Genomic DNA, 23,557 nt, shown 5'->3' on the forward strand with positions numbered 1-23,557 from the left:
CCCGGCCAAGAACCACACTCAAAGGCTCTCTCCTTGGCACCACCTTCCTCATTCCTGCCCTAGGTCCTGTCCATCCTTATCAAGCTGCAGCACGGGCTTGGACCTGGAAATATTTACTCCTCCAGCAGCACAGAGGAACCTAATCCTGCCCTGGCCCCAGAGCCAAGGGATTGACGCAAGCGGCCCCTATTCCCAAGCCTGCCCTCCCGCCAGCACATCCATCCCCATTGACCCCGCAGTGATTGACAGAGCTGCTGGCACATGGGGAACCCCATCAGGGTTCAGGAAACCCCTATGGGTGCAGCACCCTCATCCCCCAGCAGCATCCACAGCACAGACGTCACGATGGTGGGTTTAGGGTCAAACATTTGGACCCTTTGAATGGATGGGCTCTGTTGGCAGCAGAAGATGCAGCTGTAGAGATGCAGACGTGGGGAGAAGGGTGTTCGGTGCTCGTGATGGCCGTACCCATGTCCAGTGTCCCCAGTGCCAAGCACAACTCTGGGTATGACACAAGTGTTCACTTTGGCAGCAAATCCCGCCCTGGCTTGACCTTTCCTTCCTGCTAAACCAAGCCTGTGACTCAGTGCAGTGATTGCAGCGTTCCCAGCCAGCGACGAGCCCACCACGGATCACAAACGTTCCATTAATCCCACTTAATCCCATTTGGCCACCGGCGCAGGCAGAGGGCTTCCCCGGTGCCAAACTGGCTGTGAGCCCGGGGTGCTGTGCACACCCCCGGGTGAGGAGGGATAAAAGGGGTTCCATAGCCCGGGGTGAGGCAGAGGGAAGGTCTAGAGGCCATGGCAGGATTTGGATCCGGTGCTGGTGCGGGGCCAGGAGCAGGCAGGTCTGTGCCGGCAGTGAGGAAGTGTCTGAGATGCAATCGGCTGCAGAGGCTGTGCAGCCGCTCAGAGCAGAGGCCCCACATCGCCCTGCCTGTGGGTGCACCCCAGCGCATGGAAAGCTGGAAACAGGCTGGGAACATCCTGATGATCCCGATGGAAACAGGCATCGAGGAGTGAAGGCACCATCCTGGGGCGTGCTGGGAGAAGCCTGCCCTGCTGTGCTGTGCCATGTTGTGCCGTGCCAGCCTCTGGAGGGACGCTCTGTGGCAGCGAAATGCTGGTGAGGTATTCCCATCTTTGGATGCAGAACCATGGAATCACTGTGCCAGCGCCTCAGCACCCTCCCGGGGAAGAGCTTCTGCCTAAGAGCTCAGCTCAGTCTCCCCTCGGGCAGGTTAAAGCCATTCCCCTTGGCCTGTCCCTACATCCCTTGTCCCAAGCCCCTCTCCAGCTTTCCTGCAGCCCCTTCAGGCACTGGAGCTGCTCTCAGGTCTCCCCTTCAGGAGCCTTCTCTTCTCCAGGCTGCCCCAGCCCAGCTCTCTCAGCCTGGCTCCAGGTATGAAGGGGATCTGAGCAAATCACCAAGAGCCCCAAGGGGAGCCACGTGCACGGTGGGCTTTGGAAAGCTGGAATTTCTGAGGGTGGGAAAGAGAAAGCCATGGGAAAGGGCCCTGCAGGAGCATTCCTGCTGCTCCCCTCCTGCCCAAGGCCTGGCTGCATCGGGGCTCGGAGCCGCAGCTCCCAGTGGCTGCTCAGGAAACCATGAGGAGACATGAGTTTAACCGGCACCAGACAGACCGGTGATGGGCTGGGACATAGAGGAACCAGCAGCATGGGGGGGTTGCGACACCCCTTCTGGGAAAGGGCTGAGGCTGGATGGGTGCTGGGGAGCAGCTGCAATGCTCCGTGGCTGGAGACACACGGCAGCACACCCAGATGTGCTGTGCCGGCACTAAATGGGCCCTGCCAGCTCCAGATGTGCCACCCTGGCTCCAGATGCCAGCACCCACATTGCCTGGCTCCTAGTGCGCTATCTGAGCCAGATGTGCTCACCCTTGGCGCTGTCCCATCTCCAGATGTGCAGCCCCGCAGTGCCGCCCCGGATCCAGATGTTATAACCTGGTTCACACGTGCTTGTTCCAGGCCCGGATGTGCAGCCCTGTCCCCAGATGTGTGCCCCACAGGGTGTCCTCCCCAGCCCCAGCAGCTCTGCAGACGGGCTGGGATTCCCCTGGGGTCCTCCTTGGCTCAGTGCCCTCCGTGCCAGCACCCCCGAGCCACAGCAAAGGCCAACCCCTCTGCCTCCCAAAACTGGTTTTGAGAGATCCATACAAATCCTTTCCTTACAACAGGCATTAAACACTTCCATAACGCAAAGAATCCCCCCTCCCCATCTTGCTCGGGGTGCGTACAGCTCCATGCACAGCAGGGTTATATAGGTTACCCTAACTCCACATTATGGTTCCAGCGTACGGTGAGGCTCCAATGCCATGGTGGTAGCAGATGGATGCTCTTGCTTTCACCCATCCTTTGCTTCCACACTGTGGAAAAAACCCCCATGGACCATTCCAGACCCGGAGCAGCTCAGGTCTGTGGCAGAGAGAGGGGGGAATTCAGGTCCCCAGTGTTTCCTCCTCTGAGGGCAGAGGCGGGCGAGCAGTGTGGTATTTCCTGTGGTTGCAGCACTCTAATGAGGTTAACACTGTTACTGAGGTTAACTCTTCAACCGACATGAAAGAGGAAGCCCCGGGCTCTGCAGTGGGGCTGGTTTGGGAGCAGGGGCTCTGTGGTCCATCAGCATCCCCTTAGGACCAGCACGAGCAGAGGGGGTGACAACAACCTCAGCCCTTAAGGAGGTTTTCATTGTGTGCTCCTGGTATTAGCAAAACCACGTTCTTTTACTGGTGGGGCTCCTTCACTGAGCTCCTGCCACCTTGTGCTCCTTGACTCCATCCTAAATCCACTTGGGATGGGCTTCACTTTGCCGGGGTGGCTCCAGATTCTCTGAACACTGAAGGAGCAAAGGAAGCCCTTCCCCCCGGGGCTCCTCTTTAGGGGATGCTGGGTTTCCCCATGGACTGACTCACACTGGAAACTCTCAGCTTCTCTATCTAGGTCAGGCTCGCACTTGCTCATGCTTCTCACAGCGCTCGGCAGCCCCAGCCCCAGGCACAGGGGCCCGGCAGCACGTCCTGAGCGCTGGCAAGGTAAGAACCCCCCCTCCCTGCTCTTCCCAGCTTCCTGCCTGCTCCCACCTGGATCCCGAACCCAAAACCCCTCTTTGTGTGTGTCAGCTGCTGCTTCAGTGTCTTACTTGGGTCCGAGACCCGCTGCCAGCGAAGGCTTCGCATGGTGCGGGTTGCACAAGCGGGACAGCTCTTTCCTCCTGCAGTTTGCATTTCTTCAGCACTGATGTACAAGGAGCCTTTAACAGGGACGAGAGCAGACTGTCACCTCTCCAACAAGGGGAACGGTCCCGTTCCACCTGGCTTCGGAGCTTGCACATGCCTATAAACTGGAATACAACCACATGTGAGCAATCCCAGGGGAGGCAGCGCTGCAATCCCGTCCCAGGGCTGGCAGTGGGGCAGATTTGCTGCATTTTCAACTCTTTTCATACAGCACAAGGTTGGGGTTGATGCTTCCCCCCCCCATTTGTTTTAACTTGCACGTTTGCAGGCGACTGGGAGGCCCTTCAAGCTCTTTTAGTGGGTCAGGTAATAGGAAAGCGCTTGAAATTTGACTCATTCATGAATACTTCAACAGCCCTTAAACCAAATGGGGTCAGCTCACGGAGCAGGGAAACACAGCAGCCCTCGCTGGCGTTCGGAGCCCGGTTTGGGTTGAACAAGAGCATTTTGAAGGCGTTGCAGCTGGTGTGACTCTGGGTCAGTGTCTTCCTCAAGGGGAAACTCGTCTGTAACATCAGATTGTGCCGGGGGCTATTGCTGGTGTGTGTCTCTAGTTCTAGTCTATGGCTCCAGTCATTTCTAGTCTCTGTCTCTAGTTTGAGGCATCCCTGCCATCCGACCCGGAGGGCTGGAGCTGGAGCATCTTCGGGGCCTTTCCAACCCAACCCAATCTGCTTCTATGATTTTAGTTATTGCTGCCTTAAAAAGAAAACTATGGGAGCCCTATGGAAGGCTTGGCTCTGATTTCAGCTCCAGGAGCTGTGTCCTTGTGCTGCTCCAAAGCCATTGAGCCCCATGGGGCTGGGCTTCCCCTTTGAGGGGGTTTCGCCTTGTTGGGTGAATCCAAAGAGGCTGGGGAGGGAGGCGAAGGGAGCAGGTTAAAATTCAGGCGGGATGTGGGATGGAAGTGTGGCTTCTTGGGAAAGAGGGGAATTCCTTGCCTGGGGGTCTGGAAACGGCTTGTCTGGGGCAGGAGCTGCCACAGCAAAGGGGTGGGAAGGATGATGTGAGGATGGGGAAAGCTTCTGTTCCACAAAACCATGTCTGGTGAGGTCTGAGCATCTCCAGGGGTGCAGACTGCAGGGAAAGCCCTCAGGGCGGCCAGCCCCTTGTGTGGCCACCCTTAAAGTGCCTTTTCTTGTGTTTAACTGTGGAAATGGGGAATTCCACATCTTCAGGGTGAGCCCATTGCCTCCTGTCCTGTCCCTGGGCTCCACTGGCAGGAGCCTGGCTCCCGTAGCTCTACTCCACCATCAGACACCTGTGTAAGTGTGATGGGGAAGGGCTGAGGGACCTGGGGGGTTCAGTGTGGAGAAGAGAAGGCTCAGGGGGGACCTGATGGCTCCCTACAAGTGCCTGAGAGGAGGATGGAGCCAGGAGGGGCTGGGCTCTGCTCCCAAGGAACAAGGGATGGGACAAGAGGAACCGGCCTCAAGCTGCCCCAGGGCAGGTTTAGATGGAGCTGAGGAACAATTCCTGCCCCAGAGGGTGCTCAGGCATTGGAACAGGCTGCCCAGGGCAGGGCTGCAGGCACCGTCCCTGCGAGTGTTCACACAGCGTGGAGGGGAGGCCTCAGTGCCATGGGGCAGTGGTGGCCGTGGCAGGGCTGGGGAACGGTTGGACTGGGTGAGCTTGAAGGGCTTTTCCCGCCTGGTTGGTTCTAGGATACTTCCCTTCATCTTTCTCCGTGCCCTGGGTTACCAAAGGCTGCAGGAATGTGCTTCTGTGTGAGCAGGAGTGAAGGACTGGGGAAATTCCACAGATAGGAGAACCAAGAGGAATACCACTGGAGATGGGGAAAGTGGCCTCGGGGCTGCTCCCGGGGGCAGACACTGGGGTTCTCAATCCCCGACTGCCCACGGGCTCATTCCCCCCCCCTCCTCCTGTGAGCACAGCCTTGCCTGACCCCAGAGCCCCAGGGAAATCCTTGCCACGCATCCCCATTGCCGCCTCCGGGATGGTCCCTGCGCATCCCAGGCTGAGGGCGGACGCGGCTGCACGGGGCAGCGGTGTTCCCGGTGTGACAGCTCCCACCTTTCCTCCCTCCAGACTATGCCACGTGCGGGCAGTGAGCACAGCCCAGGCCATGGCGGGGTCCAGCAAGGCTTTGGCACTGCACATCCTGCTCTGCTGCCTGTGTGCAGGTAAGGGGCATCACCGCCACCGACCACTGATCAAACACCGTGGACCTACAGGGAACTGGAGCGGGAGAAGGAAAAGGATGCAGCTACAGCCACGGGTTTAGGGGGAATGCTTCGTTAGCGCTGCAGGGAGCTCCCATTGCACCCTTTTCTTCCCACTCACATCCTTGGAGTGGGGTCACATCCAGCTGCAACGTGGTCCTGCCTTTGCACAGATAGAGCCAGAGCACACTGGTTCCAGGAAGGCAAAAGGAGCCGGATACAGTGCAGAGCTCTCATCTGATAGCGAGGAGCGGCGCAGGGGCTGCTGCCCTAATCTCAGGGGATCAGAGATCTCGAGACAACAGGTTATTTCCCTTGAACGTTAGAGCAGAACCAGCGCTGGTGAAAGGAGGGGTTGTGAGCAGAGGGGAGGAGTCAGGGGGTGCTGGGTTGTGCTGAAGGCAAAGGGGTTTATCCCCATCCCAGAGGGGAGCAAAGGGACGGCCCCCACTGTGGGTCCTGGCGGGCTGCTGCCTGCATCCCAGCAGAGCAGCCCATGAGCATCCCCTGCTCCCACCCGGAGCTGCCCTGACTCAGCGGATGCTGGTGCAGGGGTTGCCAACATCAGGTGCTCGGGACACGTCTGGATCGAGCCCGCTCCGGTGGTGCGGATGGGCACCAACATCTCCATCAACTGCATCTCCACCCTCGGCTGCCCCTGGGCCAAGTTCCGCATCTTCTTCAACTACAGCCACGCTGAGGGGACCCCAGCCCCCCTCAACAGCAGCAGCGTCCAGCTCCGGCTGCGGGAGTTCCGGATGCCCTTTGGGAGCGTGACCTGCTTCGCCCGCTGCCCCAACACCAACATGTACCAGCTCGTGTGCGGCACCACCGTCCTGGCCGGCTGTGAGTACCCCCTGGCTGCAGGGATCCATGGAAGCAAGGGCTTTGGTTTGGCTTGGAAGGGACCTTAAAGCTCCTCCATTTCCAGCCCCTGCCACGGGCAGGGACCCCTTCCACTAGAGCAGCTTGCTCCAAGCCCCTGTGTCCAACCTGGCCTTGAACACTGCCAGGGATGGGGCAGCCACAGCTTCTCTGGGCACCCTGTGCCAGCGCCTCAGCACCCTCACAGGGAAGAGCTTCTGCCTAAGAGCTCATCTCAGTCTCCCCTCTGGCAGGTTAAAGCCATTCCCCTTGGCCTGTCCCTACATCCCTTGTCCCAAGCCCCTCTCCAGCTTTCCTGCAGCCCCTTCAGGCACTGGAGCTGCTCTCAGGTCTCCCCTTCAGGAGCCTTCTCTTCTCCAGGCTGCCCCAGCCCAGCTCTCTCAGCCTGGCTCCAGAGCAGAGCTGCTCCAGCCCTCGCAGCATCTCCATGGCCTCCTCTGCACTCGCTCCAGCAGCTCCACGTCCCTCTTGTGCTGCTGCCCCAGAGCTGGTCACAGCTCTGCAGGCCTTTGTGAAGCCGCCAGCACCGAGGAAGCTGCAGCACTGGTCGGGGCTTTCCACACTCTTTACCTGACTTTGCCTCCACAGACCCTCCGGACCCCCCCAGCAACCTGACCTGCGCCATCCAGGAGCGCTCGGGACACATGGCATGCACATGGGATACAGGGCAGACAACCCACCTGCCCACCCAGTACACCCTCCACCTGCGCAGGTAATTCCCTCGGGATGGAAGCACCGGGATGGAGCCGAGAGGAAGCCCATGGGATGGAGACAGGGCGAGGAGGGAGCGCGGTAACCGGCAGAGCCGGCACATGGCGCTGCGGTCGCCCACAGACGTGGGTGACACCAGGGCTGCTCTGCTGCTGGCACCCGTGCCCTACTTACACTTCCCAAAGCTCCCGGTCCCCTGCTTGCAAACCACACGTTAAACCGTGGCTTTGAACCGGTGGGGTGGACTCTGCGCTCAGTGCCGTGAGCGCTGCATCGTGTCGGAGCACAGCACAGCAATGCACCTGCGCTGGTCTTGGTCTTTCTGAGCTGCAGGGAGTGCTGAGGGTGCAGCCGTGCGTGCACCTTGCACCGCCCAAACCCCGAAACTGAAACTCCAGCCGGGTGCAAAGACTGAACCCGAAGCAGCCGCGCTCCGTGCCGCAGCCCTTCCTACCCAGCCGGGGATGCTCCCTGCCACCGAAGCCCAGGTGACACAAGACTGGCAGCCTTTCAAAGCCAGCCTGACTCAGTTGTTAAAGCAAATGCACTAAATCCCATCATACGGAGGCTTTGTGAAGGGAGGTGATTAACCACCTGCCTAAGCCTGCTTGGGCTCAAACGGAGCTGGGCAGAGAGGGCTGAGAATGTTCTCTGCCAACAGTGATGCTTCCAACACAGGTGCTCCACAGGCAGGACAAGAACTGAGGGCACCACTTTCTAGTTCGCTTTAGGAATGACAGACACTGGCTTTGGAGATGACTGTGCCCCAGTCACAAGCTGCAACCTACAGAGAGCTGCAGCTGCTTTTCCAACGGGTGCATGATGCCTGAGGGGTTCTGACCATGTTGTCTTCTTCCCAGAGTGCGGACAGCAGTGACAGAGGATGCTAAGGAGGATGACGATGATGATGAAGAGGAGGAGAAGGTCTTCCCTGCGGGCTCACTGGTACCAGTGAGCACCCTGCATGGTGGGAACCACTACTCAGCATGGGTGCAGGCCAGCAACGTGCTGGGTGCTGCCCGCTCAGCCCCTCAGCACCTCAACCTGCAGCAGCTCGGTATGTCCATCCCCATCCGTCTGTCCCTCCATCCTGAGCTGCTCTGTGTGCTGGGGCTCTGCGTGACCACAGGCACTGCCCCGAGACATCACTTTAGGGACACCAAGGGAAGGTTGGAACTGGATGAGCTCTAAGCTCCCTTCCAACACGAACCATTCCATGGTTGCATGACCTGCATGAGCACTGCAGCTCACGTGAGGGAGGACAGCCTGCTATGTGTGCCAGCCCCCAAACCCATGCTTTCTCTTCTCTCCCCGCAGTGATCCCCGCTCTGCCCCTGGTCACCGGTGCAGAGACAACAGAGACCTCAGCTCCCATCACCACCATCCACTGGAAGAGGCAGACGCTGCTGGGGAGCGTGCGCTGTGAGGAGCGGCACAAAGCCACGGGCAGCGCGGCGTGGCAAGTGAGAGCCTGCAGCCCCAGCCTGCCATGGGCACAGCTGCCGGGGCTGCTGGAGACCCCTGGGCACCCACAGGCCATGGGAGCACCTGGGGTCATTCAAAACCCACCCCTTCGCTTCAGCACCGCCAGCCACGGGCACCCTGCTTCCCTTGCAGGTGGAGGTGTGGGACAGTACGGCCCAGCACGGCTCCCGCTCACAGCACAGCCTGCACAGTGACACCCAGTACGTGTTCCAGGTCCGGTGCCGGCTCAGCGCTGCCGACAGCCCCTGGAGCGCCTGGAGCTCCCCCTTCCTCTACACCACCCCCGAGGCAGGTAAGCTCAGCCTCAGCGCTGCGTTACCCAAGCAGCCAGCAGCTCCTCGGGATGCTCTGTGGGAGCCTGGCCACGGAATGGGAGCTGGCACATCCCTGAAGACACTGCTGGCAGGTATCAGGCATGATGCTGTGGTCCAGGACTGCCGCCACATCACCATCCCCACACTGCCGCTGAGGGATGAGCACTGGCACAAGCTGGCAGCTCATCTCATGCCCTCCAAGCACTCCTGGCCCTGTGGCGTGCTGCAGGTCGTGGTGATTTAGGCAGATTCCTGAGGCTGCTGCAGTATGGGAGGAACAGAAGCGAAACCAGACTGGCTTTGCAAGCACAGGGTTTTCCATACAGAAAGAGGGATGGGATCTGCTTATCCATCTTTGGCAGCTTTTTTGCTCCCCAGCAGCAGGGAGCACCTCTTGCCCTAGCTGGAAAACCCACATCATCCAAGGTGTCCCACCAGCCCCAAACACCCGTTGTCTTGGGTCAACCTCCACCATTGCATCCTGGTTACTAACACCAGGATGAGCTTAGACACTCAGATACCTCAGACTGCAGCAACGGAGACACCCAGCGAGCAATGCCCTCACGTCCTGGTTACAGCGAGGAAGCTGGAGACAAGCTTGCCCTAAAAAAGCATCGCTCACTGCTGTTTGTAGTCTGGGTCACTTCCTCCCCACGGTGGCAGAGCTGTGCACAACGACATTGCTGCTGGGCTCCCAACCTGCATCCCTGCTGCTGCTGGGCTCCATCACCATCACCAGCCCCATGGGAACCAGCCGTGCATGGAGGCATCAGCCAAGTGGGGCTTTCTGCAAAGGCTGTGCGTGGATGGGAGCCCCATGGCAGGGACGGGTGGGAAGCCCCAGCCGATTCCACTCGGGGTTGCTCATCCCACGCTCCCTCCTGCAGCCCCCGCGGCAGCTCCCGATGTCTGGCGGCGCCTGGGCCCGGCGTTCCCGAACGGCAGCCGCGAGGTGACGGTCTTGATCAAGGTAAGCTCTGGGCTCGGCAGCTGCAGCGCAGTTTCCGTGTGCTTCGCTCCTCCCCTTGGGAGAACAGCGCCAAGAGGCATCGGAAGGCAATGCCCTTCCTAAAGAGCCCTGTGACCAAAGAGATGAGGAGAACAAGAGACCCCAAAGTGGCCTTTGGGGCAAAACCTCTCCCTCCTTGCAAAACCCATCCGTGTTGCACAGCCAAGGGGGGGGTGTGTGTCTGTCCTGCACGGGGGTGTCTCAGTGCTGGACCACGCACCCATCCCCATGGAGGGTCTGTGTCTCACCTTCCACAGCCCCTGGCACCCCAGGATGCCCGCGGGAGGATCCTGGGCTACTCCGTGACCGCCGAGATCCCCGTGGGAAGGGTGCTGCTCTGCAACGCCTCCAGCGCCGGGTGCAGTGTCCTGGTGCCCCCGGGGGCCCGCACCCTCCGTGTCACCGCTCACAACTCCAAGGGGGGCTCCAGCCCCGCCAACATCACCCTCACCCAGGGCAGCAACAGCCTCGAAGGTAGGATCCAACGCACGCCGAATGCAGCTTTAACTGAGATGGGCTTTTGTCGGCAGGGGAGGGCAGCTTGTGCATCACGGCTTGGGAGCTGCCCTCTTCAGCAGGGGCTGCAGGGCCAGGCCAAGGGGAATGGCTTTAACCTGCCAGAGGGGAGACTGAGATGAGCTCTTAGGCAGAAGCTCTTCCCTGGGAGGGTGCTGAGGTGCTGGCACAGGGTGCCCAGAGAAGCTGTGGCTGCCCCATCCCTGGCAGTGTTCAAGGCCAGGTTGGACACAGGGGCTTGGAGCAAGCTGCTCTAGTGGAAGGGGTCCCTGCCCGTGGCAGGGGTTGGAGCTGGAGGAGCTTTAAGGTCCCTTCCAACACAAACCAGGCTGGGGTTCTATGAAAGCAAGGGGAAAAGGGCCAGCAGAGCTCTGCCTGCTCTGCTGAGGGAACACAGCATCCTTCAGGCAAGGCCGGCATTCCCCGGAGATGGAGATGCTCCACAGTCACGTACCTCAGCCCTTGGCCTCTGAAGGCTGCAGCAACAAGCTTAAACATGAGTTAATCCTGCCTGTGTTGCCTGGCAGGGATGGGCTGTGCCATGGGCTCGGTGCAAAACAGCTCGGTGCCAGGGACACAGCCCCTGCTGTGAGCTGGGTCCTTGCAAGCACAAAGGGAGGGGACAAAACCAACCCTCCCAGGCCGCTTCCCTGCACCACAGGCTGTGGTTTTCCCCACAACCATCACTTTCTCATTTGTGAAAGCTGACTCTTAATGAGCAACAGGGGGGAAAGCCCCATTCAAACTGAGGACAAATCTGTTACTAAAAAGAGACCAGAGAGAAAGAAGGTGGAAAAACCACTCTAATCTCTCCTACTTATCAGAATCATAGCCCTTCTTGCAAGAAATGACAAGTAAAGCATTTCAGAAGAGGCATGACAAAGCTGAAGGTGTGTTTTTGTGATACCTATATGTGAGCACATATAGACATAGTAAACAAGAGCTAGCAGGGCTTGTTTAAAGAGCTTTAAGCTAGATTTGAAGGGGGAAAGGGATAAAACCAGCCTCACTAGAGGTAAGCCTGGGGCAGCACACTAATGTTGGAGGGACTGTGGCCATCAGGTCCTTCAGTCTGCCATCTCAGTGAAGGCAGAGGGTGGAGATGCATATGCCAGCAAAGATGCAAGGGCTCCTGATGTGTTAGAAAACACGAAAGGGTCTAAGAACAGTCATGTAGGAATTAGGGCTTCTCCCTCCAAAAGCGTGGTGGGACCAACAGCCCCACTGAAGGCCAGGTTGGACAGGCCTTGAGCAAGCTGCTCTAGTGGAAGGTATCCCTGCCCATGGCAGGGGTTGGAGCTGGGTGAGCTTTAAGGTCCTTTCCAACCCAAACCATTCCATGATCTGCACTGATGGACACAGCATGGGTAACAAACAAGAAAAGGAGGAGCTGGAAGCCATTGTGCAGAAGGAGAACAGTGATGACATAGTGGCCAGCATGGAAACATGGTGGGATGCCCGGCACAACTGGAGTGCTGCAGTGGATGGCTCTAAACTCTTCAGAAGGGACAGACAAAAGAAGAGGCAGTGGGGTAAGGGACTGTCTAGAGCTTAATGCTGGTGTCAACAGGATTGGGTGTTTATGGGTACAAACCAGGGGGGAAGGACAACAGAGCAGATATCATGGTGGGAGTCTGTTCTAGACCACCCAATCTGGGTGAAGAGGCAGATGAAACAGCCTATAAGCACAGTCTCTAGTTCTTATTCTTGTGGGGGACTTAACTTAGCAGACGTCTGTTGGAAATGCAATACAGCAGAGAGGAGACAGGTTGGGAGGTTCATGGAGCACTGTGGAGGAGAACTGCCCAACACAAACGGTGAGGGAACCGGCTTGGGAAGGCACCCGCTGGACCCATTTGTGAACAGAGAAGGACTTGTGGGCGAGGTGATGGTTGGAGGCTGTGGTGGGCAGAACAACCACAAAGTGTTAGAGGCTCCCTCTTCAGTCCTTAAACATTACCCTGAAAGACTCATTTTGCTTGTGCTTAGCTGACCCTTCCATTCCCTTGCTCTTCCAAGATGAGGTTGGCATACAGACCCCTTTCCATCTCTCTCCACAGAGTTCCCAGCACCAGTGGCTGTGGAGGTCAAGCCTGAGAACCAGAGCAAGGTCCTGGTGGCCTGGCAGCCCCCCAGCCCCAGCAGGAGGCCCCCTCTGTGGTTCATCGTGGAATGGGTTTCCACCACCCCATACAGCCCAAAGGAGCAGTACTTCTGGAAGAAAGTCCCGTACCAGGCAACATACACAGACATCCAAGGTATGTTCCAAGAGTCTTGTTGCTGCTTGGTGCAGTTCATCACGGTGTTATTATAAAGCCAAACTACGTTAAAGGCAGAGCTTCATTTGCAGTTGAGCCCCTGTCCACTGGTTTTGGGGAGTGGGACCATAAAGAGCCCTTAGGGAGCAAGGGGGAATGAAGCAGTAGGAGACATGAGGACAGTCAGGAGGATTTGGACCTCCAGATGAAGGTTACAGGGACAGAGAATGAAGTGACAAGTGAGCTGGCAGGCAGGGAAGGCACACCAGACCCGTGGAGGCCTCTCCAAGCACAGGAGATGCACCAAGACTTGCTTTAGCACCTCTCCTCCCCACCATGCCCAGGGGGACAAGCCTGCAGGTCCTTACCACCCCAGCTTGAGCCCAACAGCACAAGCATCTCAGGACCCATCCCACTCCATTCCTGCATCCCACGTTAATCCTGATGTTTATTGGGCTTTGGAGTCCTTCCTAGCCAGTTACATGATGAAGGTTTTGCTCTCCCACGTGTGTTTTGGGGGACAACTCACGCAATGGCTATTCCAAGGAGACGAAAGACCCAGAGCTGGGCATCCCCCCACACCTCCATCTACTTTCACCATGCAATAACAAGCACTTGGGCAAGCCTAGAGCTTCCACAGCAGCTCACAACCACATTTTAAAGGCAAACCTTGCTTCTTTCCAGCAGAGGCAGGAGCTGGAGGTCACATCAATGTGTCAGTATATGCAGTCTACCCCGATGGAGCCAGCAAACCCAGCTCCAGCCGAGGTAAGCCTGGCTGGGTGGAGAAGCTGCTGCTTGCTGCAATGGGGCTGCAGAGCTCAGCCTGCTGCTTCATTCCTGGTGCTCCCACAGTCTGCCAGCTTTGTGGAATTAGGCTTTAGAAACAAACCATAACCCCCCCACCACTGACCAGAGGAAAGCAGGACTCTGGGTGGGAGCCTCTTGGCTGCAGGACATGAAAATAGCATCTTTTTATCAATGCAGCTGTATGAAAGCCTTCCCTAGCTGATCTTTGCTCCTGTGCACAGACCTAACACAGGAGAGCCACCCTCATTTCACAAGATACACCATTCTCCCTTTCCGTGATAGAAGGGATGAGGTTGCTGCTTTGCACATTGACAGGGAAACATTACAGATAAACCAACATACACAAAACAACGTTTACAGAGACCAAATGGCCACGCCGCAGGTTGCTCTTCCTTATCTTGGGTGCGAAGAAAGTGGCCTTCCATTCTGGAAACTCTTTTAGAGAAGAGCATGGACCAGTTCACAAAGGAAAGCGAGGACCATCTTCACCTCCAGCACTGCATGGGTTGGCTTTGGGCGTCCTCAAGAGCTGGGCATACCAGGTCCCTGAGCTGTTCCATCCTGCTGCTGGTCCTCACCCAGGATAACCCATGCACAGCTCAACATCTGAGCACCGAGGACACCTCCCAGCACCACTGTACCTGCTCCATGGATGCCACAGCACAGGCAAAACCTTCATGGATGCTGCAGTGTTCAGTGGTGGTTGGGCAGGTCCATAGAGATAAGGAAGCCATGAAGTCAGATCCAGCTCTTCCAGCACAGCCTAGGAAGGGAAGGGAGACCCAGGGATGAGCTTAAATAGAGCCCCGGGCACGGGTGTGGGTAGAGGTTCCAGGTGAGGCAGTTCAGGGCCGTTCAGCCCTGTTAGCACCCCGCATCCCCTGACAGAGGCAGCAGTAGCTGCAGGCACCGGTAGCACCTGCGGAGGTCATCAGCTCCCCATCCCTGCTGCCGTGCTATTTAAATAGGCTCTTTGAAGCTGCTCAGATGCTTTCCCTGGGCCAAACCAGCTCCGTGTCTGTGGTCAGCACCCCTCGTGGCTTTGGGAAGGGCACGTATGCCATTTTTCACCCCAAATAGGAGCAAATATTCCTGGCCAGTTCATCCCAGGCTGCTCATGGCTGTTAGCCCTGGCTATTAGGTGTTGCCTATTAGGTGCCTGCCCAGAGAACGGGAAAGAGCAGGGTGTCAGAAGCAGGATGCTCTAGCCTTATCACTAGCAATGGCTTAGGTATGTGTTAAATGCTTAATAAAATAGAGACTTCATCCTTAGCACAGACTCCTTTAACAAAGCTTGGGGGCTCAGGTGGGAAAGTACCAATAAGGGGCAGCAGTGAAGCTCGTGTCTGTGGCCAGGTTTGCCTTCAAAGCACACACAGTGGAGTCCTCCAGCTTGACCCCACAGGCTGAAACTCGCTCCTCATCCCATTCAGATGAGCCTGTCAATCACCAGGAAGGCATTACTGTTCATGTATACATGTTCAGTGTGCCACTGACACAGAACTGCTGAATTCCAGGCTGCACAACACGTATTCCTTCACTTTCCTTCCACAATCCCATATACCTGAAAGATGTTTTGAAGCATCTGCAGCAACTTCAGCTGAGTGGGCTTGTAATGGAGACACCGCTTAGGGGAGTGAAATACTGAACTCCAGGAGCTCTGCTAGGAGATGCGTGTGCTTCAGACGCACAGAATCAGAGGCAACACCTTTCCTGGGATTTTTCTTTCCCTTAGAGAGGAAAAAATTGCATTTGGCCTTGGGTTTGTGTTGGTGTTTGTTAAGGAGAAGAGATCATGGAATCCCAGCATGGTTTGGGTTGGAAGGGACCTTAAAGCTCCTCCAGCTCCATCCCCTGCCACGGGCAGGGACCCCTTCCACTAGAGCAGCTTGCTCCAAGCCCCTGTGTCCAACCTGGCCTTGAACACTGCCAGGGATGGGGCAGCCACAGCTTCTCTGGGCACCCTGTGCCAGGTTCTCAGATCCCAAGGGAATTGCTGAATTTAGCCATGAAGAAAGCTTATTTTAGCAAAGAGACACTTCTTGCTCTTTAGCTGCAGATCTTCCCTCCCTGCACAGCCCATCACACAACCAGATACTATCAGCAGATTCAATCCCATGGTATTCAGGCACTTTGGGAAAGCATCTGCAGGTGCTCATGAAGAATGATGTACAGTTCCTCAGGAAGATGGAATTCTTGTTTCAGGTGCTGAGGGGAGCGATGTGCATGGAAGGTGTTCAATAGTTGGTGTTATGTATTCATCAGCATCTTGTTTAATTGGATCCATGAGAAGTAGGAGATCATGTAGAGTCCAGCCAGAGCTGGAGTTATTAATGTCTTTAGGGGGCTTTACTTTTTCTCATTATTAGTTTTTCTGAATAAGATTTACCAAAACCAAGGTAAGGCACAGCTTCTCTGTCATCCCATAGATGAAGTTATGGGCATTTTCTTTCTCTCCCTAAGTCCCTGCAGAAGACCAGCTCCTGGAGAGCACCTACAGCAGCACCTACAGCGAGCTCTCCCATGGTAAGAACACAGGAGCTGAGGCTGGGTAAGCCGGACCTTTCTCCTTGACCAGAAGTGGAAATTGGAGCCTGAGCAGCACCTGCAGCACCTGGTGATGGGGAAGCGAAAGCTCCTTTGTGCTTTGGAGAGGTCAGGGCCACCAAAGCAGCTTTTTACTCAATGGGGACATGAGACACACGCAGTGCTCTCAGGGATGGATTGCATCCACATAGTGCGTGCCTTCAGTTTCGCTTCCTAATGAGACTTACACTACGTTGTATGTTACAAGTAGGAGGTAAGAGAGCAAGGAAATAGAAGCTAATGTAATGTAGCACAATGGCAGCAGGCTGTTTCAATCTTGCACTTTGAACCAGAGACTCATTTAAGCATTTCCCATCCACTTCTCCAACTTTGGTTATGCTCTGGTGCGCACATCTTCTGCTGTTATGATCTGCTGCATCACTTAAACCAAAGCAAAACCAATGAAAGCTGAAGAATTCACTTCCACGTTTCTGGAAGGTCAGGCTGGGTAGGAAATGGTTAAACACAGTGACCACACTTCTTAGTATCAGTTGAGTGACCTCCTGCCCTGGGCACAGGGATGCTCTGGTCACAGTTTTGCCTTTGCTTCCTTAACTGAGGAGCAAAGGGGCAAGTGAGATGCTGGAGGCTGTCTTAGCAAAGATCTGCCCTTTACATCACCAGACATCATGGCAATGGGGCAACGGGCTGACCTGATTCCTCTCTGTCCTGTTTCAGATGATGACATTGGACTTTTCCTGGGACTGGGCATCAGCGTGGTCGTATTATCGGTTGTTGTCGTAATTCTGATGTTTAAAAAATCAGCCAGAAAAAGGTATGACTTTGACCTCCAGTTTCTGCTCCTCATCTCCAACTCATGCTTTTGTTCCAGAGTGTTTGAAAGCTGCCTGCAGAAACCAGTCCTTTTCACTGCAGCCTGCTCTTTCTGAGGGCAAGTCCACCCATTAGCTGGATTGCTGTATGAAAAGACATCTGTGTGCTCTGTAGCGAGTCAGGGACCAACATAGGGTAAAAAGTCATTCCTCTGTAAAGGCCGGCCTGAGGGCCATGTGATATTATTATAGAGATATGAAGGCAGGGGTAGAAAAAGAGAGGAAAACCATAATCTCCATTGGTAAGTTTTATCCTAGGGTAAAAACACATCCCAGTCTTGGCAAAGGAGGGGATGCTGAAGGCAGAGATTGAAGACTGGAGCACCTGGAAAACTCAACAGAGAGCATCTTAACACTGTTTTTTACCTGCTGTTCCCTAGGCACCCTCACAAACTGGTGCTCATCTATCCCAGGTTGCCCTTTAACTGGAATGGGGATGTCCAGGTGTCCAGGCACTGCTGTCCCTGATGCAGACCCATGGGAATGGGAGACCTCTATGGCACGTGGTGCTGGTCAGACCTTCCCAACCAACCATGAAAGAGGGGAGAGGAGAGCATTTAGCTTCCAGGCTTGCACCACCACGAATCAAATCAGGGTGGGGGGGTAAAAGGTTGAAAGATGAAGAGCTGGAGTCCAAATGGAGCTTCCAGGCCATCCTTAAAGGATGGATGCATTTTGTGTGCCCTCCTACTGAGCGACATTTCATCCCGCATGAAGAATAAGTGACTAATAGCACGGACTAACACCTTGGGGTTTATTTGTTTTTTTTGGCACAGAATTCATGCCCTGGTTGTGTCAATCCTGCCAAAATGGCTGTTTGAAGACATCCCCCACATGGAAAACAGCAGCATGGTGAAGTTGCTCCAGGTAACTGCACCGTGAGCTCCCAGCTTTGCTTCACTTGCCTCCCCTTAGTTTAAAGCTTGCTCCAGAGCTGTGAGAAACAAGGGTGGGAAAAGAACTGAGCTCTAATGGACCAGGAACTGATCAGGAATCTCTTACCCAGGCAGTTGCAAAGCGCATGGGAGCCCAGCTTAGCTGAGGTCTTTAAACCTTGCCTCAATGTGCTTTTTATTGCATATATTATATTGACCACAGTGGATGCAAGCTGCCTTGAAGGGCATGCAGAAGCATAGAGACAGGCACAGCTGCTCCCTGTCTTCTCTCATCCACCTCACTGCAGTCTCATTCACAGAGGGGACTGGATGAGGGAGGTTGGAAGACAGGATGCAGACACCAAGTCATTGCCCCATTTCTTCCTTGGGATGCTCCAATGATAGCTCTCCCGTTGGTAAAAATCTGCCAGTTTGTTGCTACCCCAATCATTTTCCCTGCAGGAAAACAGTGATTTCCTGAGGACCAGCCTCCATGAGCCGTTCGTGGACACCAGGGACCCCGCAGTTATGGAAGTAGAGGAGATGCCAGCACACGAGGAGTACAAGAACATAGTCACCAGAAGGAATCCCAGCAGAGAGATCCCCAAGGACGGGGAGCTCAAGGAGAGCACGGTGCCTGCTACCGCCATGCCCTTCGAGCACATCAGTGACTACAAACCTCAGGTGTCCGATGGGAACGCGCTGGGATACGTAGCAGCCAATATTTACCAAACACAGCCCCCAGCATCCCTCCCAGAACCGGAGACAAACCTCTTCTTCAGAGACTACACGAGCCCCTTTCCCCACACGTGGGACGGGGAGGGAGGGGGACACCACGTCTGCCTGCTGGAGCACATCAACCTCGTCCTGAGCAACAGCCAGAGCGGGCAAAGCCACACGTTCAGCTCAACGCAGGCGGGATGTGGCTCCATCCTGGACAACCAGTGGGGACACGCTGCGGCCGGTGAGGTTCAAGAGCAAATGCTGGTCCCCGATGAGCTGCTCTCCTGCCTGCGAGCCACGAATGGGCAGTCGGTGGATATAAACCCCTGCTTTCCACAGAACATCGGAAGATTACTTTGAGGGATGGTGCAGCTCTGTTTAAAAACCCCCAGAGTGATGATCATGGCACATGTCAGCCTCGGAGACCCCAAACAGCAGTCATAGAAAGGTTTGGGTTGGAAGGGAGCATAAAGCTCCTCCAGCTCCAACCCCTGCCACGGGCAGGGACCCCTTCCACTAGAGCAGCTTGCTCCAAGCCCCTGTGTCCAACCTGGCCTTGAACACTGCCAGGGATGGGCCAAAACCTCCAAATCTGAAAGTCTTGTGGCTGCTGGAATGTTTTGGCCACTACATCACAACCTTAAACTTACCTCACTTTGTCACAAGCATAAACCCCATAAAACCTGCATTCCCATGGGAATGGAAATACAAACCGGGTGATTGCTGCAGGGTGCAAAATGCTTCGATTACTATTCAAAATCATTCTCTTGTTAAATCATAGAATAGGTTTGGGTTGGAATATTTGGAGCATTTCATCCCTGGAACTGATTGCAGCTCAGATGGATAAAACCATCCCTTAGACATCCTGATGGAAACGTGTGGAATATCTTGGGATCACTCCTAATGAAGCGACACTACACCGAGCATGATTTATATACCATACAGCACACACGGGTACCAAGAACATGAAATCTTTTCTTAACTCAATTTCATTTTCCTTCCCGTTAACTAATAAAGAACACATCAGGTAAGAACAAGCCTCCATCATCTGCCAGGCTGATTTTAAATCCCTTGGGATTAGTCACTGGACAGATTCTCCAGTATGGGCCAGCGATTTAGCATCGCACAGCAGCTTGTCAGCACTCCAACCTTGCTGTGTAAAGCATGACGTGACACAGTGGAACAGCATTTATTAGGCACATGGCTTTGGATCTGCTGACACCCTGAAAATGAAATACAGGGGTCTTCTTAACCTGTATACCTATAACCTATCTAGAGTTACCCACTTTATTAATATGAAATCACTTTTTGCAGTGGAACAGCTATATCTGGGTATTAGAATCTTCCCTTCAATTTTTGTTAAGCACTCTATGTGTTTCTCTAACTGCTGTTGCCCAAATGGACTTATTGTGTTGTCTGCCCCTGGATACCTTCAAACCGCGTTGTTGAGCGCGGCCCTTGTTTCCTCCTAACAACCCAAGAGACCTGGTGCTCGCATTTACAGGGTAGTAGCTACCTGGCAAGGCTTCTTTAGAAGCAGCAAGCCGTTTCCGAGCCCGAGATGTGACTTTTACATGTAACTGGGTCTAAAATTAGTGAGTGCTGCCTGTGCCGGAAGGAAATCGTAAGAGAACAGCCGCGGGCTGGCGGCAGCTCAGACGTGAGGTGGGGAAGGTATTTTTTCTATGTCCACATCCTGAGGCTCACGCTGCCTCTGTCATCTCAACTGCCAAACCCTGCGGGTGAAAATGCTCCTCTGGGCACTAGAGCAGCTTGCTCCAAGCCCCTGTGTCCAACCTGGCCTTGAACACTGCCAGGGATGGGGCAGCCACAGCTTCTCTGGACGCCCTGTGCCAGCGCCTCAGCACCCTCACAGGGAAGAGCTTCTGCCTAAGAGCTCATCTCAGTCTCCCCTCTAGCAGGTTAAAGCCATTCCCCTTGGCCTGGCCCTACAGGCCCTTGCAAATTCTAACATACAATACATCTCCCCCTCTCCCTCCATTCTAACCCGTTTGGACAGTGCTTGTATCTGGTTGCATCTTTCAAACCCATCTGACAGTGGGCTAAATGATCTGACAGGGTGGTTGGAACTTAATGGGCTTTAAGGTCCCTTCTAACCTGAACCACCCAATGATTCTATGATACCCGTGATGCTCACCTCTGGCCATGAATGCATTGGTGAGTAAACTGACAGCAGGAATTTTGGTAACAATCCAACATCCCTTCATGTCTTCACTTCCAGATTCTTACTTGTCAGACCTATTTGTTTGCTCTGCTGTTTGTCCTCACCTTCTTTGCCTTTGGAAAGCATTTTGTATCCCTCTTGTGTCTTCTTTCCACCAAGTGCAGTATTTAGGGGTGCAAAACCAGCATCCTGAGTGGCAGGGATTGAACTATTGGTGAGCAAGTCCAACAGCGAGATCCTCATAGTGAGCAACCCATGGATGTATGGATGGCCTGGTGCTTCGAGTCAAATCAAGATATTGCTCTCAGTACATCCATTTTAACACCGCAGGGTTTATTCCCTCCCTCCCTCAAATATTACATACTCAGCCTTGATGTGAACCTTTTCCTAGGTTTGGTTGTCTTGTTGGTGGCCGTATCTCGTGCTAGGTGATTTCCACAGATTATTTATCACTTTGCAATGAATTTTGTGGGTTGTTCAGCTTCATTGCAACGTGGGGTTATGCACGTTGGAGGCACATAAAGGAAGTATATGCTGAGTAATGTCTCTACCCACAGAGAGCACCAACAAGTGTTGATCTCTGATGCAACCTTCACCCAACCTGCACGAGATTGCAAAGTCATCTGTGTTATCTGCATGGCATTATTTTATGACAGGACATTTTCTTTCTGTGCTGAATGAGTAACACAGAGAAAGCAGCTGCTGTCAAGCTGTAGATGGACCTTTTTATATAAATGGAAGGAGAGAACAAATGAGTAAGAGATGGGTGTAGTCTCTTCAGAGCTTCAGCAGGCTCAGAGCAGCAGAGCCATCCACTGCCTGCTCTTATCTCCATCCCATCACACTAAAGGGTGTATCAAGTGTGAGCTTGTGAACTTGTTGGGGCACAAGCCCTGAGCTCGGCACTAGGAGTTACCAACAGCACTGGTGCAGATCAGCCAGAGACACTCCCTTTGGCACTTGTTCATCGCCCTTCTTCAAACAGCATGCTTGAAAATTAGTTAAATTAAATGCATAATGAAGAAACAACAAATAAACTTTGTGCAGAGTAATGTAGGCATTAAATGTATGGAATCATGGAATCCCAGCCTGGTTTGTGTTGGACCGGACCTTGAAGCTCCTCCAGCTCCAAACCCTGCCATGGGCAGGGACACCTTCCACTAGAGCAGCTTGCTCCCAGGCCTCAATATCCATCGAGAGCTGCAATTACATGCAATCAGCATGCAAAACTGTGCATCAATAGCTACAATTTTAAATCATTGCTGCTGCTGCTCTGCCACCATTACCTTGCTTCCTGCCGGAGGACACAGCACTCATTCTGCTTTAGTGTGTGAAGCACAGGAGAGATGGGTTTTAGTCTCAGCTCAGTCACCAGCTGGCTGCGTGACCTTCACCAAGTCATTTTGCCTCTGTTTCTCTACCACAGAGCCAGGACAGTAACAATGACTCCCTGCAGCAAAGCCTCGGGCTCTAAAGCACCGTGCGGCATTTGGTGAAGGTACAAGAATAGGAAGAAAACAGAAACATTTTCTGAGTCATCTTGTGCTGCTCCTTTCTGTTCTGCATCATCTCCCGACTGCTCCATGCCGAAAGGTCTGCAGCGTTGGGCTGTCAGTAAGTGGGGGACGGGATTTACTGGCAGATAAATACACTGCCGAGCCTAAACAGGGAGTGAAAGCTTCAACGTTTCACACAGCCCAAATCACAGCGGCATAACCCGGGGGGTTCTGAAGGCATCGACAAAAGATCAAAGCCCAGGTTGTGACCAACACGTGGGCAAAGCTGCAGAGAAATGCTTGGGTCAGCAAGAGCCGCTTGAAAACGCAGCGATGGGAAAGTGACAGCAGGAGAAATGGCCACGGAATGAAAGCGGGAACATCCAATATAAATGATGCTATTTGGTACAGCCTCTCCCATCCCTTCGCCTTCGGGAGGGTTAATCCTTTAAGAGGGATTATTCATGGGTACAGGAGCTGAGCACGACGGTGGGGACTGAAACCAAACTCGCATTTCATAGAAGAGGGTGCGAGAAGTGAGGCTGTGGCTTGTGTCTCGGCTGGCTTCACTGAATGTCGGCTGCACAGAGCCACATCGATGGAAATAGCACTTGTAAAGCCCTGGGAGCAGGATTCAGGTGGACGATAGAAGCATTGAACACAATGAACAGAAAACAAGCTGTGGAAGAGATCTATTAAAGGAGATTTCAGGACTGCTGCTTACCAAACCAGCCAAGACTTTCCTTAACAGAAAGGAATGATTCTTGCCACAAGAATAGTAGGAAAAACCACAGTTCTTCACCTCTTAAAGGATGCAGGGTGGTGCTGTGTCTCACACATCACCTGTATGATGCACAATCACAATCTGCACAGCAGATGCAAAACTAACAGAGCCAGCACACAGACTGTCTGAATACTGAAGATGTACAAACACGCAGTAACTTACTGCAGTGAGTTAGTCCCTATTCTGTTGCTTTAGTAGTACCACTGCAGAGCTATGGACCAAAACTCCACTCCATGCTGCAGGGAACCCAGCATCTGAGCAGCTAGAAGTCACTAAAGCAGCTGAAGTGACTGCATGGCTGCAAGAACGGCAGCAGGAATGACCAGAATGGTGTGAGCCTGGGCTGTGGTTTGACATTCAGCAGACTGAGAATTCCTGTCCCATCGATCACATGTGCAGTGGTTCCACCTCTTCCACGGTGCTGATGTGAGTCATTGTTCAGAGCAGCAAACTGCATCAGAGAATGAAGATGCTGTGAGGGCTGGAGCAGCCCTGCTCTGGAGAAGAGAAGGCTCCTGAAGGGGAGACCTTAGAGCAGCTCCAGTGCCTGAAGGGGCTGCAGGAAAGCCTGGAGAGGGGCTTGGGACAAGGGCCTGTAGGGACAGGCCAAGGGGAATGGCTTTAAGCTGCCAGAGGGGAGACTGA

The 23,557-nt window shown here is 54.5% G+C and overlaps 1 protein-coding gene across 1 annotated transcript; it reads left to right on the forward strand.

Annotated features, from left to right (window-relative positions):
- The first annotated feature begins 2,766 nt into the window (after positions 1-2,766).
- Positions 2,767-18,835, forward strand: IL23R (interleukin 23 receptor). Its single transcript, XM_061469723.1, has 15 exons — positions 2,767-3,055; positions 5,309-5,403; positions 5,995-6,288; positions 6,916-7,039; positions 7,899-8,095; positions 8,356-8,501; positions 8,656-8,815; positions 9,725-9,807; positions 10,104-10,320; positions 12,423-12,620; positions 13,305-13,388; positions 15,894-15,956; positions 16,695-16,791; positions 17,626-17,716; positions 18,187-18,835. The coding sequence occupies exons 2-15, from the start codon at positions 5,346-5,348 to the stop codon at positions 18,805-18,807; spliced, it is 2,433 nt and encodes an 810-aa protein (XP_061325707.1). The 5' UTR covers positions 2,767-3,055; positions 5,309-5,345; the 3' UTR covers positions 18,808-18,835.
- Positions 18,836-23,557: the final 4,722 nt, after the last annotated feature.

The sequence above is a fragment of the Pezoporus flaviventris genome, unplaced genomic scaffold (genome assembly GCF_033815535.1).
Source record: "Pezoporus flaviventris isolate CSIRO_AGI_PZ_B2104156 unplaced genomic scaffold, CSIRO_AGI_Pfla_v1 ptg000059l, whole genome shotgun sequence".
NCBI classification, from domain to species: Eukaryota; Metazoa; Chordata; class Aves; order Psittaciformes; family Psittacidae; genus Pezoporus; species Pezoporus flaviventris.